Below are 13,564 nucleotides of genomic sequence, written 5' to 3'. Positions count from 1 at the left end.
TTAACGGATGACATTAATGACTTTGAGTTAAAATTCTTTGGAAGAAAGTGCTATGAAGGAAGGTGATGTTCAAATTTGCCTCTGGGTCTGAAAATAACATTTATATATTGGTTCCTAAATTTAGTACTGTCAAGAGTTTTCTGTATCATGTGAGTGGTGATCACATTAGTCATTTAAAATGCTTTCATCCTTATTATTCGTTTAATGTGTGTTACATTTAAGTATTGTTTAAATTTGTATGGTGTAAATGAAAGCAACTTGGAAATTAACATTATATTGTATTAATGAAAAGACTAGATTTATATTCCAGTCATTTATTTATTTCATCCCCATTTAGCAACATTTTTTCAAGTTATTAAGCATTGTGTAAAGGAATGATATAATAATTACAAGAACATAGTCAAAAAGTGTTTCATGCAAAATTAGTCCTTTACATTTCACACACATTGCATGTTTATTCTTCCATAAAGATTTTCACATAATAAACCAATGATAAGTCAGTCATCTTACTTAAAAAATATTATCCTTAAATAATAATAATTGAAAATTAATGATTTTAAAACATAATTTATAATTAATTTATGTCTGAAAAGTATGCCACAGTGACTTTACGAAGTAATATTTTGCTGCTTGACTTTTGCTGCTTGAAACACTATTTGAACTTTTTCACTTGTATAAATAGAAAAATGTGTATAATGGCTGTAATAGGTTAGCAAACAATTTTGTTTAATAAACTGAACCAACAGAAAGAAATTTGAACTTAGCATCAAGCTTGCTGCCAACTTGCTAAAGTCAGGCAATAAAGCTAACTTACAAAAACAAGATATTCTGACAAAAGAGTGCATATAATGAGAATTGATTCATCCCAAACCTTATTTATATTGTAATCATTTTTGATACACCCAAGCAACTATTATTTTATCATATGAACTCTCTAAGTAAGTTAAATAAAAATCCACTGCATTGATTCATTTGGAAGGAGAGTCAATTGGAAGTAATCCCTAACATTTCAGTTTTTCATTTTTGTCATCAAATGCTGTGTCAATTTTACAGAAACTTCACTCACGGATTGTAGATCTTTCATCTGGGGACCTATTCTCTAATGCAGAGAGGAACAGAAGTCCAATCCAGTCAAGAATTACAGAGACTCAAATTCATGTAGGTTCTTTTCTTAGATTCTTTTGCAACCTATGAAACAACCATCCTATTTTTGTGTCAAAGCTATCTATTGTAGATGAAAAATAATGTTCATCCTTAAAAACATTATCAGAGTAGTATATTAAAAGGCACTCTCATTGTTCCAGTCTAGAAATGTTTTCTGAAATTCAATACCATCTCCCCAATGTGTGTCACATTGTACAAAAAGGAATAAATCTCAAGTCATTTCCCTGAGACACTTTTTTTTAGTATTGATTACATCTCTGAGAAATGGCATGGAGCATTTTATTAAAGTCCATGTACCACATTACTCATCCTATTTTTATAATATATTATGTATGAATTTTTAAAAATTCATGTGCTGTACCATTTTCAGCAAAGGTTTGCAGACATGAAGGGATTTGTTGGTAACGGCTATGGTTTATACATCTAGCTTAACATGTTGAGTCATAAAGCAAATACAAACAAAGTCGATTTGCTAAAAAGTACATTCTGCGAGAAGTTTTGGTTTATCAGCAGCAAAGTTAAAAACAGCATTTTCCATTCATGAAACTCCATAAGATTTGTAATATTTGAATAATGGTTCACTCTATTTAAAATCTACTGAAAGCAACAGGTAAATGTAATAGTCATGTTTTAAAATGTAAATAAAATAGTTCAACTAGCTACATCTTATACCCTGGTAATGATAAAAGAACCATTATAATTTGTATCCTTTGTATTTTTGACCTTGCTCGCCCGATAAATGATAAAAGACTGCAGGAAACAGGATCAAACTAAGCAGACCAGCCAACTATTTGAGGAATATTATGTTTTCCCCAATCCCACCTCCTGTCGGTTATTCACCATCCCTCCTAACCTTTCACTGTCTGATGCTAAATGTTCTGTACTCAGCAAATGTCTCAGCTTTATCCACTGCGCCCCATCTTAATGAATTTCGGATTACAGCATCCACAGTTCTTCCGATTTTTATGTTTTCATATTTTTTTTATTGATCATTATCCATGAAATTATGATGGCATAGTTGAGAGGCTAGTATTAGTAGTTTACACTGTTTCCCCCCCCATATTTTATTGCAAAAAGCCCATTTTTATGTTGCATAATTTCTACATTTGGTAGAAGGATGGAGGAAATAAACAATCATGTATTTTTTCTTTAAAGCTGAGTTGCACTCAATCATCTGAAATCTCATCAGCTGTAAGATGATTGCTATCCCATTACTGGAAAATACAAAATATCAATATGTATGATAACCAAGAAAGTGTAATTGTCTACAAGTGGCATGGAGATGAATGACAGACTGCTACAAAACTTAGTTTTACGAGAAATTGAACTAGATAGTAACCTAATTTGCTTCTGTGATTTCTGTAGAAACATCAAACTGATTTGATCTTTTTGCATTTTATGGTAAATCAATTGCTTCCATGATAAGCTACAACCTGACAGTCATTTATGGTCCATATAATAGAGTTTTGAGAACCACTAGAAAAAATTGTCACTTATGATTAAAGATTTTGACATAACTAGTATATATTGCACTTTGTTATTCAAGATACTGCACAGGGATTATGTACTAGCATTATTTAGATGTTTTTGTGATTTAATTCTACTTCTGCATAATGTGATAGCATGAATGAATTATTTTCAGATATTTATTTAAAGTAAGAGTGCAAATTAGAATAGGCAGAATCTTAGTTATACTATGGGCTGCTCCATTTACATGCTTAATAGGAGAGGGCATGCTGTTTGCATCCTTATTTTTTAAAATACTAAATGATTGAGAATGAAGAACAATAAATAAAGATTAAATGCTCAACTCAAAGTGCCTAGATGATCCAATTGGCTGAGTAATTTTTAAATCTAGTTTCAAGCTTGACTGCATTTGTATTCTATCAATATGATCCTCACATAGTGTGAAATAATCTGATAGAGTGCACCTTCTTCTGATATTTTATGATTCTAAATGTTTCCTCACCTATTTGGCAGAACTTCCCTTGAGTTTGAGCCTGTAATTTAGGGCTATGTCCTGAATGGTGAATTATGTTAATAGTTTGATCTAGGTTGCTCTAAACTGAAGCCTGAAATCCAAGTTTCCTTTTTCATTCTGTCTTGGATAACTAAACAATCTAAATCAAGTTGAGGTAAGAAAATTATGGATCTTAAGGATTGTCAGTTGCCTTGATAATCCCATTGAAAACATTCCAAATTATTCTGACATTTGTGTGGGCACATCTCAAACAGAAAAGATATCAACAGAAAGTGGTTTTACAGATAAGTAGCATTAATAAGTTGAATATAATGGTCTAGATTTTGCTGTAATAATAATGGCGAGGCTACGTTATTTTAGGAATAAATTGAAAAGTAACATCTGGCAACAACTTAAGCACAGTTAAAGTGGAAACCAAAATTTTGTTGTCCAACTTGGCCTGCTACTCCACAAGCTTCAGTACACTGGTACCTTAGTGACATGCTCAGCATTTACCTATGTGAAACTGCCACTCAAATCACCAGTAAAAAATTTGGATTGTTGATTGACTTGTAAGTGTTTTTTTTAAACAGTCAGATAAGTCTGAATATATAATTCTTAAAAATAAAACAGTGGAAAATAATTGACTTGAGTAAATCTTTAAATTCATCTCAGAGAATACAATAATTTCAACAAGCTGTAGTAATTAAAGATGCCATAGTCTGAGGAGACTTGAACTCCTCCTGAGATTTTTGAGTGAAATGGATGAATGGCACTGAAAATCTCTGTATTCTTTCTTTGCCCTTGTCTTCTTCCTGTCAAACATGCTTGACATAATTTCACATCACAACCATCTCTACAATTTGTTTCCACAACAGAACTTAGAAAGTAGATTTCACTGTTCTAACAATTTACAAAATTAAGGTTGCATTTGCACTGCTTGTTTGAGGCTGGACACTGCACTTTGGGATAAAAACGTAGAAGCTAGGAGCAGGACAAGGCCATTCTGCCCTTCAAGTCTGCTCTGCTATTGAATATTATCCTCTACCTCAAGGCTTTCTCTCCATCCCCCTTGATGCTTTTAATATACATTTTTTTTAAAATTCACACTTTTTCTTGAATACATTCATAGCCTCCACAGCCTTCTGTGGTAGTGAAATCCACAAATTGGCCACCGTCTGTGTGCAGCAATATTTCCTCATCTCAGTACTGAATGACCCACCCCTGATCTTGAGACTATGACTGTGACCACGTTTATCCTTGCCTGACTCCTGTCGACCGAATTGGTAACATCCTTAAACTTTAGAATAAGATCTGGGTCAGAGGTTTTACCAAACATAAAAACCACAAACATTTTTAGATTGTGAGAAAAGAAAACTTAAGTGGCTTAGATAGACTTAACAAATGCCCAGGGCACTAGCATTTCATGATTTGGACAGTAGATTTATACTGAACATGATGTAACACACCATCTTCCCAGGAATCTCACTCTGCTTCCCTCAGGTCAGCTAAAACTCTGACTTCAGATTTATGGGTTTAGTATTATTGGGAAGCGATTTTAGCTTTAAGCTGCTATTAAACTGGCAGTACAAAAGCAGCTAAAACTGGAAAAAATAAACAATTCACTGAAAAAATACTTTAGTTTTTCCACCTCACAATTGAACGGACTTCTTCTTTTGACATCATGCATATTTTGATAGGTTTTGAGGAACTTGAAAATGTACATGCAAATATTATGGTGCTGCAAACGGTTTGTGGCTTGTACATGAATACTAATTTAGAGGTAGTTAGCACTAGCCTAAATCCAGGATCCCAATCTTATATGCCTGAATCCCAATAGATCTAATTTTCTGTATCTCAAATTAGAAGAGTTTAATCTGCACTACAAAGAGCTGCAGTCTGCATTTAAAGAGAATGGTCAGCACAGTCAGAGATTAGATTCCAGATTACACACCACAGCATAACAACTTGGAAGAATCTGTGAACAAGAAAGCCTCATGTTGTGCTGAAGTTCTGCCTACAGTAAGCAACTTGCTCATAAAAGATGGGTTGATCTGAATTTCTGAGGCTCGAGTAGGATTCCTCATAGATAGTCAGAGTAAAACAGCTTGGAAACAGACCCTTCGGTCCAACCCGTCCATGCCAACCAAGTTTCTCAAACTAAACTAGTCCCAGTTGCCTACGTTTGGCCCATATCCCACTGAACATTTCCTATTCGTGTACCTATCCAAATGTCTTTTAAATGTTGTAACTGTACCTGCATCTATTACTTCCTCTGGCAGTTGATTCCACATAGGCACCCTACCCTGTAGGTGAAAAAGTTGCCCCTCACAGGTCCCTTTTAAATCTTTCTCCTCTCACCTTTAAAAATATGGCCCATAGTTTTGAACTCCCCCACCTTAGAGAATAGACCTAGGCTATTCACCTTATCTATACCCATTATAATTTTATAACCTCTATAAGGTCACCCCTCAACCTCCTATGCTCCAGTGGAAAATGTCCCAGCTTATCCAGTCTCTCTTTATAACTCAAACCCTCCAGTCCCAGCAACACCCTGTCAAATCTTTACTGAATCCTCTCCATTTTAATAATACCCTTCCAAGATCCTGTAGTTTTAGTTACTAAACAAAAAACAAAGAACTGCAGATGCTGGAAATCTGAATAAAAAACAGAAATAGCTGGAGAAACATCTGTGGAGCTCTGAAGAAGGGCCACTGGACCCGAAACATTAACTCTGGTTTCTCTCTGGATGCTGCCAGACCTGTTGATTTTCTCCATATATTTCTATTTTGGTTTCTGTGGGTACAGTTGTTGATGTTTTATTTTACATTTGCAATCATATTTCTGTCAAAACAATAGTTTATTTGGTTGAGAGAGATAGTAGGAACTGCAGATGCTGGAGAATCCGAGACAACGAGGTGCAGGGCTGGATGCACACAGCAGGCCAAGCAGCATCATAGGAGCAGAACTTTCATTTTGGGGTAGTGTCTGGGCAATATTTCCTCTGAAGATTCTTGTTGATCTTGTCACTTGAATCTTTTCATGTGAAGCAGCGAGTGTGATTATTCCTTGGGAGCTTTTGAAAATGCTGAATGTTTCATGACAGAAGAGAAATTAATACTGACCCAAATATTTGGCCTCCTGATGGTTAGGGATCAGATATGCCTCAATGATATGTGTCAGGTCTCGTCGCATCTCAACCTACTAACTATGAGAATTGGCCAGCTAGTTAAACTTCTGAGGGGCAATTACCCACATCTGAAGCATCTTATATAAACATTGACTTGGGGGAGATCTAAGTCTGGCTAAGTACCTAAGAAATGTTAGGCAGGTTAAAACCATGTCTAACTCCTGGGTAACTAAATAACTGTCCTTACCCCAACTCCCACCACCTGCCTCCACACCTTTTGATTTCCCCCGGACCTCCGACATCCTCCAGACCAATTTAAACCAATGTCATCACCCTACTCAACTGCCACCATCCCCACCTACTACCCTGATGCCTTACACACTAATTTCACCCACCATATCCCCTTACTGTCTTACCTTAGGCACACTTGCCCTTTACCCACTTAGAGACTGACAAATTTACCTAAATGGTCTTGCGCTTATAGAAATTATCTAATCAACCAGTTCAAAGATGTAATTACACACCTCTGAAGCAGGCAGGACTTGAACCCAGGCCTCCTACCTCAGAGGTAGGGACACTACCACAGCACCACAAAAGCCTCCCTCATACACTTACACATTGAGTTGTTCTGAGACATTTAAATATACTTACCAGAAAACAGCAGTTAGTGCCATAAAAAGGGGGCATGGCTTCTCACGGATTCCCTCTGTTGCTCCCTCCAAGAATTCTTGTGCTATCTGATTTCAAAATAATTCCACATCAGAAGATTGGCCAGAAAAAAAATGAGGACGATAAGTAGGTAATTTGTTTGTCTGGTCTGTATCAGAAAAGTAATTCCAATGCTGACTAGAAGGTTTGACCAATAAATTAACCAATATAGGCAAGTGCCAGAACACTTGATGTAGTTTGACCATGTTCATCTCTACCCTAGGGTTTGTCAGGAAAAGTTGCTTCCTTCCAACATGTATTTGAAATGGCTGAGCAAATCTACACTTTACTGTTTATACTTACAAGATAGACTGCTGTCGAGTACTACTATTTACTGCAGGCTGCGCTACAGGCAATATTTGGAACAAAGTTAACTATCATGCTAGTAGGTCCTTTCAAGCTATCCCAAGGACATCTGTCATGTTACATTGTCTGCAATTCAGATATGTATCAAGTAATTGTCAGATGTTATGTCTGAAAGAAGCAACAATGTCTTCACTTTGATGTTGATCCTGTTCAACATTCAGTTTCACTGAAATGACAAGGCGCCCTCAAGTGCAACCCATTACAGATGACATCCCTGTAAGCGTTATGGTTCCTACATCAACCTTCTGGCCTCTATGAACAGAAATGCTTTGCACTCAACTATATTGTGTATGATAGTATTAGATGATTTAGATGGTAGCTAGCCTCTAAGACATCACTAAACAATATCTGAAATCATGATTAATCTTACTACATAAGCTTTCACACTACAATATACTTTCAAGCCATCCCAAGGACAGCAATATGTTAAACAGCCTGACTGTAATGCTTCATTATGTGGCATATCACAGCGTACATGCTTTTGAAAGAAACACCATTGGTGGTGATGATCAATAATGATAATAATAAAGATGTGCTCATGCAGCCATGGCTGTTGATTCAATTAAAAAAACTCTTAATACCCAGAGGAGTGCGGTGAGACAGAAGTATGACCAACTGTTAACTTTGCCATCTTCTCCATCTTCACCTGCATGAGGAGTGTATCCAGTTTTATCATGGTGAAAGAATGTTATGGCCCATAGTTATCACTTACTCATGCACTGCACTGAACATTCCTCTCGATACCAGCAAATTACTTTAGCCACGATCTTGGTCAACCTCCTCCTGCTGATTGCACGTGTGATTTGAACAAATAGAATCATAGAATTTTAGAGTGCAAAAGATGGCAATTTGACCCATTATTTCTGTACTTGCACCCAAAAGAGCTACCCAGCTAATTTTATTCTCCAGCCCAATCTCCATAGCCCTCTAAATTAATCTCTTCCAAATATGTATTCAGCTGTCTTTTGAAATCTCGTACGGAATCCTCCTCCTCCACTCTCCCAGGCAGTGCATTCCAAATCCTAACAACTCCAAGTAAAGTGTTTTCTCTTCATCTTACTCTGACGTCCCCTGCTGATAATCTTGAAATTTTGACCCCTAGTTAATGACATATCATTAATGGAACAGAATATCGATCTTTACCCTGTCAAAATTGTTCATAATTATGAATACCTCAAAAAGATCACCTCTGAATCATCTCTGTTCCAAGGAGAATATGCCCAATTTCTCTTGTCTTTCCTTGTATCTAAAATTCCTCATTCCTGGTATCATTCTAGTAAATCTTCGTTGAAGTCTGTCCAAGGTTTTAACATCTTTCCTTAAATAAGGTGTCCAGACTGAACACAATACTAAAATGTGGTCTAACCAATGATTTGTAGAGGTGTAGCATCAATTCCTTTACTTTTACACATGCTTCTTCCACTAAAATGCATTACCTCACATTTCTCTGCGTTGAAATTCATCTGCTAGGTGTCTGCCCATTTGGCCAATTGTCAACGTGCCTCTGAAGTCACTCAGTGTCATCCTCACAATTCACTATTCTACATAGCTTAGCATTATCTACAAATTTAGATATTTTGCCCTCAACACCCATCTTTGATTGGTTTATGTAAGTCAGTAAAAGCAAAGATCTCAACAATGATTCCTGAAGAACACCACTATCAACTCGTCTCCAATTTGAGAAATACCCACCCAAACCTACCCTTTCTTTTCCTATCTTTTAGCTGATTTCTAATCCATACTGCTTAGAACCCATCAATCCCAAGCATTCTCACCAATCTGCCACGTGGCACCATATCACATGCTTTCTCAAAGTCCAAATATACAACATCCACAGCACCACCCTCATCCACTGCCTGCGTCACCTCATCAAAAATTTCAATCAAATTTGTCAGACATGACCTGCCCTTGACAAAGCCACGTTGACTGTCTAATACTACCTTATTTTCTCCAAGTATGTATCTATCATATTCCATTATGACTTTGATCAGTTTTCCCACTACTCATGTCAAGGTCATAGGTCTATGGTTTTCTGGGTTAACCTGTGTCCCTTTCTTAACACCATATTTGCAATCCTACAGTTCCCCAGGATTAATCAGAGAGGCATGAAATTATTCTTGTGATTTGCTCCTTTACCTCTCTCAGCAATCTTGGATACATCCCATCTGGGCCTGATGACTTCTCTACATGGAGTGCAGCCATCATTTTTAGTACCTCTTCTTTATCTATCACTGTTCAGTTCGTTAACACCCATATTTTCAACTGGGCCATTGTGTCCATTTTATAGTATGGTATAGATAGATGCAAAGTATTCATTTAATAACTCTGCCATATCTTTTGCTTCAGTGAGCAGCTTATTGTGCATGTTCCTTATGAGCCACACTCTATCCTTCACTAATCTTTACTTTAATATGCTTGAAGAACATTTTACTATTTGTTTGAGAGCAGCCTGCCATCCTTTCTTCATGCTTCCTTTTAGCCTTCCTTATTCCAGCCTTTGCCTGTCTTCTGCATTTGGAATACCCTTCCTGATTTCTATTGCTATTATTATTCCAGTATGCATCATATGCCTCCTTTTTCTTCCTTATTTTCTCATTAATATCCTCCTTCCCTTTCAGTGAATGGTTACCCATTCACTGCCATCTCTGCACTCCTCCTTGCCTACTTTTCGTTATGTGGAGTGACCACCCTCTGGTATGACTGTCCCAGAAACATCGCTCCTCCTTGTATGGTGTGCAATGAGAAGAGTCACTGCTCCAAATCAGCCACGTGTTGTTCAAGGACTGCTACCCTCTGGCACTTCATGTAGATGTGACTGTCCTGATGTCTTGAGAATCCAAAACCTCCTGCATTTTACATGCCTCACCCATCACAAGCTTTCCCAGAGTTCCTGCCATCTTTACTGGTCACTGCTGAGACTTTGCTGTTTCTAAGCCACAAACAAATTTTCTAACAGTTCCTCACTCTCTCTTTTTTGGTCCAAGGAGGCGAGAGGGAGGGAAACACAACACTAATGTTAACCTGCAGCTCCATCCTGCATCAGGAATATGTCCACTCTATCTGCAGTACCATTGTGAACAACCAGACTACTTTTCTGCCATCACCAAAACTTGCTGTTTTAAAGCTAACATGCTTTACAATTTGCCACACCGCCAGGTCTTACAGCTTAGGATAAGTAACATTCTCTTGTGTACTGCTAGCCTATATAACTTAGGATGATAGACACCCATTGTCCAGCCTATTGGATCTACTCCAGATTATTGTGTTTGTGGCACAACCAGGTAAACATTAATTTTATTATTTTGAGCTCTCATACTTGTAAGCATATAAATCACATGATCTGCATGATCTGGTCAGTCTGTTTCTCCCCAGCTAAGGATACTTTTCACCTTTCATTTTTTTTAAAAAGGAGGGCAAAGTGCTATGGCTTATTCCAGAAACAAGTTAAGTAAAATAGATAAATAGTGATTTGAGGAAGGGTCACTGGACCCAAAAAGTTAACTCTGATTTCTCTTCACAGATTCTGGCAGACCTGCTGAGCTTTTCCAGCAACTTCTGTTTTTGTTTTAAATGAAATAAGCATTCAAATATTCTATTATCCCAATCTAGCCTGTCCACTTTTTTGTAACGTTTCCCAGGAAATTAATGTATCAATACCGTTCAGCACTAGGCAATGAACTGTCATAAAATATCTTGCAGGAAAAGCATAAAATCTATGATCGCCAGGTAATGCAAGAAAATTGAAGCTTCAATTATATGAAATTAGATACAAAATAAGATTAGATTGAAAGTACGTAAGTCAGTCAACAACTGTGGTAAAGGACAGCAGGTCCAATGTCCTACACAAATGGAAAACAAAAACAGCTAAGGGCCCAATTCCTAATTCCACCCATACCCACTTGGTAGCATATCTAAGAATTAAATACCAACATTCTTTTCTCTGAGTGGGCATCAATTGGTCCACCTCATATTACCAACATCCACTGATTCTGCTCCTGGATGTCTGTGTTGAGCTTTGCCAGGACTCCATACGAGACCAATGACAGCACAATCAAAGTGGGAATTGGAAAAAGAAATGAAGTGGCAAGATACATAAAGCTGAGGCTCTCTTTTACGGTCACCATGGAGATGTTGTCAAAGTAACCATTTAACCTGCATTTGGCTTTCTGTGATTTTCAATTTTCCCACTAGGATGTCAAGTATTAAAACCAAATACAGACATTCAAGCTGAAGGCCTGTTAATTGAAAATTACATAATCTGCTAGCCCAGCCGTGAATATATGATGAGGTCCAGCAGCATTCCACCAAATCAGCCAGATTTATTAAATATGATGTTCCATATATTCCATTTATAACCTTGAAATGAGACCCTGAATGGCTTTGCTTGCTTGTAATGTGCTCTGCATATGATTTCCCTAGAATCTAAGAGGTTGGGCTGTATTGCAGTACCCGGACAACATCAAATCAATTGAATCACAATTCTCTGCTTTATGAAAGACAATGAACATGAGTTTTGATCTGTATAACAGAAACCTGCATTTTTTTCCCTCAGATTGTGGTAATGACATTTTAATTTTTTAAACATGTATCGATTTGAACAAGATGGAAATCATTACCATTGAAAGTAACACATTTATCGAAGTTTGGAACTGATTTGTGAGAATAGATTTTCGTGGGAAAATGTAGAGTTGGTATATTACATTAGGCTAATGTGAGAAATACCTATAAAGTTTGGCTTTTGGCTCTGAATTCTGCTGCTTAGAATCATTCATGTATATATTTAATTTTCAATAAAGATCAAATTGAGAAACTTTGCAACCCACAAATTAATCCCAGAAAATGGGGAAAGGGGAAGGGGAAGGGGGGGTAGAAATCATAAATGAAACTGGAAAAGATGGATTAATGTTTTGTCAAAATTGAACCAAGATCTATATGTAAAATATTACTTTCTTTTTTTAAACCCACTCCTGACAGATCTGCTTGTTTCTAAAGTAAATAGATTTCCACAATTTACACAATTTATTTTCTTCTTCTTGGGATCCTGTATTCTATTGCTACATGGTGATGAGCCTCACAATGTCAGGTGATTGGTTTGACCTTTATTCCGTAAGAGTATAGGGAAATAGGTTTGGAATAGGACAACGATGGAAAGGTAGTCACATCAGCTCTTCAAACAAAGACAGCATGAACTGAAAGGATAGAAATTATTCTTTTTGTTACATTTTTATATTCACTAGCCTCAGCATTGAAATCCAGTCATATAATGGGGAATGACACTTCAAAGGCTTAAAGTGAGATAAAAATGACTGTTTGTATATTAGAACTGATATGTTCGTAGTGAATGTGGAGGCAGTTTCATATAGCGGGGAGCAATTCCACTATGTGACTAGTATACCATTTTTGTATTAACAGGGAGCTCTGGAGAACATCCCAACTATTTTAAAGTGCCAGAGTCAATTAAATCTGCCAGTACCAAGTCAACTTTATCCCAGGAGCAGCTGTAGCAGCAGTGAACTCTCTCTCTCAAGTGCCTGCAGTGAACATTCAAGTGGATCCTTTACTTGGAATGAAGGAAAGACATGCAGTAAGAGGGTACAGTTTGAGTCCTACTGAATGAACTTCATCTGACAACCACGTTTCAAGAACGTTAATGCACTTGGCTAAGAATAGCACTTTCTATTAAACAGTTTTAAGAGCATTAAGCCCAGAGTTCTAGGGAAACACTCTGTTGACACAACAGCAACAGAGTGAAACAGTTGTCTGCTTTATCCGTAGGCTGCAGTCATTGTCCCGAATCCAGGGAATGGTGTCATCTACAATGACAACACGGGTGTATATTGCTGTTAAGAGTACATCGTCATTACTGAAGCTGAATGTCTGCTGAAATGTTTGAATGGTGTTCCACCTTCCTAACAATGGAGAGGAGGATCAACAACACCACAAAAATTAGTTACCTTTTCTCGCCTCATGATCCTCATTGAGCAAAAGGCTTTTGAACCCCTTTGGAATAAAATGTACATGGTTTGGGATCTGCTTACTGGCCTTAACTGGATGAATACCAACAAGCCCTTAGTTCAATGGAGGCCTGAGGGTGTAAAGTGAAAAAATGTTCTAGGGAACCAATGAAACTCCTAGTTATATCACTATAATAAAGGACTTTGGATAGAAAATTAATCTATTACACCCACAAGCAGAAAATGTTTCATGCAGAATAAGAAACAGACTCCCAAGAAAAT

At 37.0% G+C, this 13,564-nt stretch overlaps 1 protein-coding gene across 1 annotated transcript in view; it reads left to right on the top strand.

The window, feature by feature from the left end:
* Window positions 1–13,564, top strand: part of nckap5l (NCK-associated protein 5-like) — a 287,803-nt gene that overhangs the window by 178,600 nt on the left and 95,639 nt on the right. Inside the window, exons 6-7 of the mRNA XM_048599236.1 lie at window positions 1,054–1,158; window positions 12,741–12,920. Of these exons, the coding sequence (XP_048455193.1) occupies window positions 1,054–1,158; window positions 12,741–12,920 (285 nt within the window). The remainder of the gene's footprint in view (window positions 1–1,053; window positions 1,159–12,740; window positions 12,921–13,564) is intronic.

The sequence above is a fragment of the Rhincodon typus genome, chromosome 7 (genome assembly GCF_021869965.1).
Source record: "Rhincodon typus isolate 14 chromosome 7, sRhiTyp1.1, whole genome shotgun sequence".
Taxonomy (NCBI): Eukaryota; Metazoa; Chordata; class Chondrichthyes; order Orectolobiformes; family Rhincodontidae; genus Rhincodon; species Rhincodon typus.
The sequence above is the reverse complement of the archived record's forward strand: the minus strand, read 5'-3'. Positions and strand labels throughout refer to the sequence as shown.